Here is a 3,099-nt window from a genome sequence, read left to right on the forward strand (position 1 = left end):
TGTTTGGACTAACTGAATGGTGGACACGTGGCGAGTGCAGAGAAGAAGAGCATCAACCCGGAGCTATGGCAAGCGTGTGCGGGGCCGTTGGTGAACCTTCCGCCGGCGGGAACACACGTCTTCTACTTCCCTCAAGGACACAGTGAGCAGGTCAACTCTAACTTAACTACCCTAACCAACTTCTCTAACATGCTGAAAAAACTGTTAAGCTTTTCGATTATGGAGTTGAATTTTGAATCCAGAATAAGCTATAATCAAAGCAAGCCTTTAATTGTTTATTTAATTGATTTGAATCTTTTATTTTCTTTTTTGGGTTTGGTTCAGGTCGCAGCGTCTTTGAAGAAAGATGTGGATGGACAGATTCCTAACTATCCTAATCTTCCATCCAAGTTGTTGTGTCTCCTTCACAGTGTTACTTTGCATGTATGGATTTTTTCTTTTTTGGTTTGGTTTGGCTTTTGTATTAGTTTTGAACCGAAGATCAATATGGAAGGTCTGGAATTCTCTTATTTTGATTGTATGTTCATTTTTGGGGATTTTTTTTTTGGCAGGCTGACCCTGAAACCGATGAAGTTTATGCTCAGATGACACTTCAACCTGTGCCTTCTGTAAGCATCATTTTGGAATGTCTCAAATGCTTTATAATTCTATAACAATATGATATGCCAAACATCAATTTATATGATACGAAGTTTTCTATTAATTTGGAGTCTGATTGTAAAGAGAAAAGGCTTGAACCAATGGGGATTGGGTTTTTTAACCGAGGGAGCTAATTCTTTGGAAAATGGTGAAAAATGCAGTTTGGCTTCGAACTGGGAGAGTTTCACACATTTAATGTGGACTATGTGTCAAACATGGCCGATATGTGTTGGAAACCAAAGGAGAAAGACCTTAAAAACTTGAAACATAAATATGCATGTTTCAAATTTTATTTTATTTTATTTTTTTGGAAACCTCACTGATTTGTTGACATGATCCATGCAGTATGATAAGGAAGCTTTATTAAGATCAGATCTTGCTCTCAAGTCAAACAAGGCACAGCCTGAGTTTTTCTGCAAACAGCTGACAGCTAGTGATACAAGCACACATGGAGGTTTCTCTGTGCCTCGCCGAGCAGCAGAGAAAATATTCCCTCCTCTTGTAAGCATAATTACTATTTCAGGCAGTTGAATAAAATTTTCAGGCTTTGATCCTTTCCATGTTTTCATGTAGGATTATTCTATGCAACCTCCTGCCCAAGAACTTGTGGCTAGGGATTTGCATGATAATGTTTGGACTTTCCGTCATATATATCGAGGTATGCGTAATATGCAGTCCTGTATATAATTTGAAACAGCAAAATTATTGGAAATTTGCTGAAGATCTTTTTATTTATTCATTATGGTTCTCACCTTAACCAGGGCAACCAAAGCGCCACTTGCTTACAACTGGATGGAGTCTATTTGTCAGTGGAAAGAGGCTCTTTGCTGGAGACTCTGTTTTATTTATACGGTGAGGGTAATAAATTGATCATTTCTGTGCTGTTTGGTGCTTGAGTGGAAGTTTTCAAAACTGTCTTGAAATATATTGAAAATCAATGTTTCAAAGCTTCAACTCACTTCAGCAAATGACCTGCATTTTGACTATCTTTCCTTCTCTTTTAAATGTTCTGGCAGAGATGAAAAGCAGCAGCTTCTTTTGGGAATCAGGCGAGCTAACAGGCAACCAGCCAACATATCATCCTCGGTATTGTCAAGTGATAGTATGCATATTGGGATTCTTGCGGCAGCTGCTCATGCTGCTGCAAATAATAGTCCCTTTACCGTCTTTTACAATCCTAGGTGAGTATCTTTACTTTTCTTTATGCTAATTTATCAGTTCTTGTATGTTTGTTCAATTACAGAGGCATGGATCAACTAATTGTTTAATGAACCCCTGTTCTCAATTATAAAGTCTTGAACTCAAAATCTTTCTTTCGTTTGCAGGGCTAGTCCTTCAGAGTTTGTTATTCCTTTAGCCAAGTACTACAAGGCAGTGTACAGCCATCAAATATCACCTGGAATGCGTTTCCGAATGATGTTTGAAACCGAAGACTCAGGAACTAGAAGGTGCATCAGTTTGAGTCCATGTATTGGAAACTTTTTTTTTTGGGGTATATATAATAGAACCTAAAAATCACCCAATAGGAATGGGCAGAAACAAACAAGCTTCAGATGGATAAATGATGTAGCAGTCTAAGCCAAAAGTATATGCCTAAGACAAGACTCCAACACCTAAGAACACCCTGTATGCCTATAGCAGCATACGAAACATGATTCCCATCAATCCTGTTCGGCATTGCTGTCAAAGATTCATAAGAACACCCAAAACAACTTCTGGTAGTGTAATTTGCATCAGAACTGCAGACTTGCTCATACAGGTAGTAAACTATCATTAGTGAGAGTGCTAAAAACCACACCTGCTCAAGAGTCCAATTCACATTACATACACTCCTATACTTAAGAGTTAACATCAGCAACATCAAATAAACCAGTATAACAGCATACCATGTATTGTAAACATAATTTCTCAAAATTGTGAATGATCAAATTAATGCCTTTATGAAGTAAGCATGTGTGGTTGATTATTGTAATTGGAAGATGTATTAACCTTGGCTTGTAACTTAGTTGCTTCCTGAAGCGTTTATTGATTTCTAGTACCACTTTGTAGCATTTTTGGAAATGAGATATTTGGTGGGGAATAGATATCATACTTGGGGATGTCTTAATGGATATTGTTAAAATAAATTCTAATTATTTCCATTGTATTTCAGGTATATGGGTACAATTACAGGAATCAGTGATCTAGATCCTGTGAGATGGAAAAATTCACAATGGCGTAATTTGCAGGTATAATATCTATTCTCCTTTTCTAATTCAACATTGTAAATTTTTCCAATCTATCAATTGATGGACCTGCACAAGTTGTAAACAGTGTTTACCGACTCACGTATGATTGGTCAGGTTGGTTGGGATGAGTCAACTGCTGGGGAAAAGCGTAGCAGGGTTTCACTTTGGGAAATTGAACCAGTGACTGCTCCTTTTTTCATCTGCCCTCCCCCGTTCTTCAGGGCCAAGAGAC

General features: G+C 37.9%; 1 protein-coding gene across 1 annotated transcript in view; it reads left to right on the top strand.

The window, feature by feature from the left end:
- The window catches only part of LOC107644497 (auxin response factor 19-like), a gene marked incomplete in the record, with an annotated part of 7,509 nt that overhangs the window by 699 nt on the left and 3,711 nt on the right, over positions 1-3,099 (top strand). The window contains 10 exon segments of the mRNA XM_016348366.2: positions 41-150; positions 325-423; positions 552-608; positions 985-1,140; positions 1,213-1,297; positions 1,401-1,491; positions 1,656-1,820; positions 1,965-2,087; positions 2,792-2,867; positions 2,982-3,099. The exon segment at positions 2,982-3,099 is cut by the window's right edge and continues 12 nt beyond it. Coding sequence (XP_016203852.1) covers positions 41-150; positions 325-423; positions 552-608; positions 985-1,140; positions 1,213-1,297; positions 1,401-1,491; positions 1,656-1,820; positions 1,965-2,087; positions 2,792-2,867; positions 2,982-3,099 — 1,080 coding nt within the window.

The sequence above is a fragment of the Arachis ipaensis genome, chromosome B05, assembly GCF_000816755.2.
Source record: "Arachis ipaensis cultivar K30076 chromosome B05, Araip1.1, whole genome shotgun sequence".
Lineage (NCBI taxonomy): Eukaryota > Viridiplantae > Streptophyta > Magnoliopsida > Fabales > Fabaceae > Arachis > Arachis ipaensis.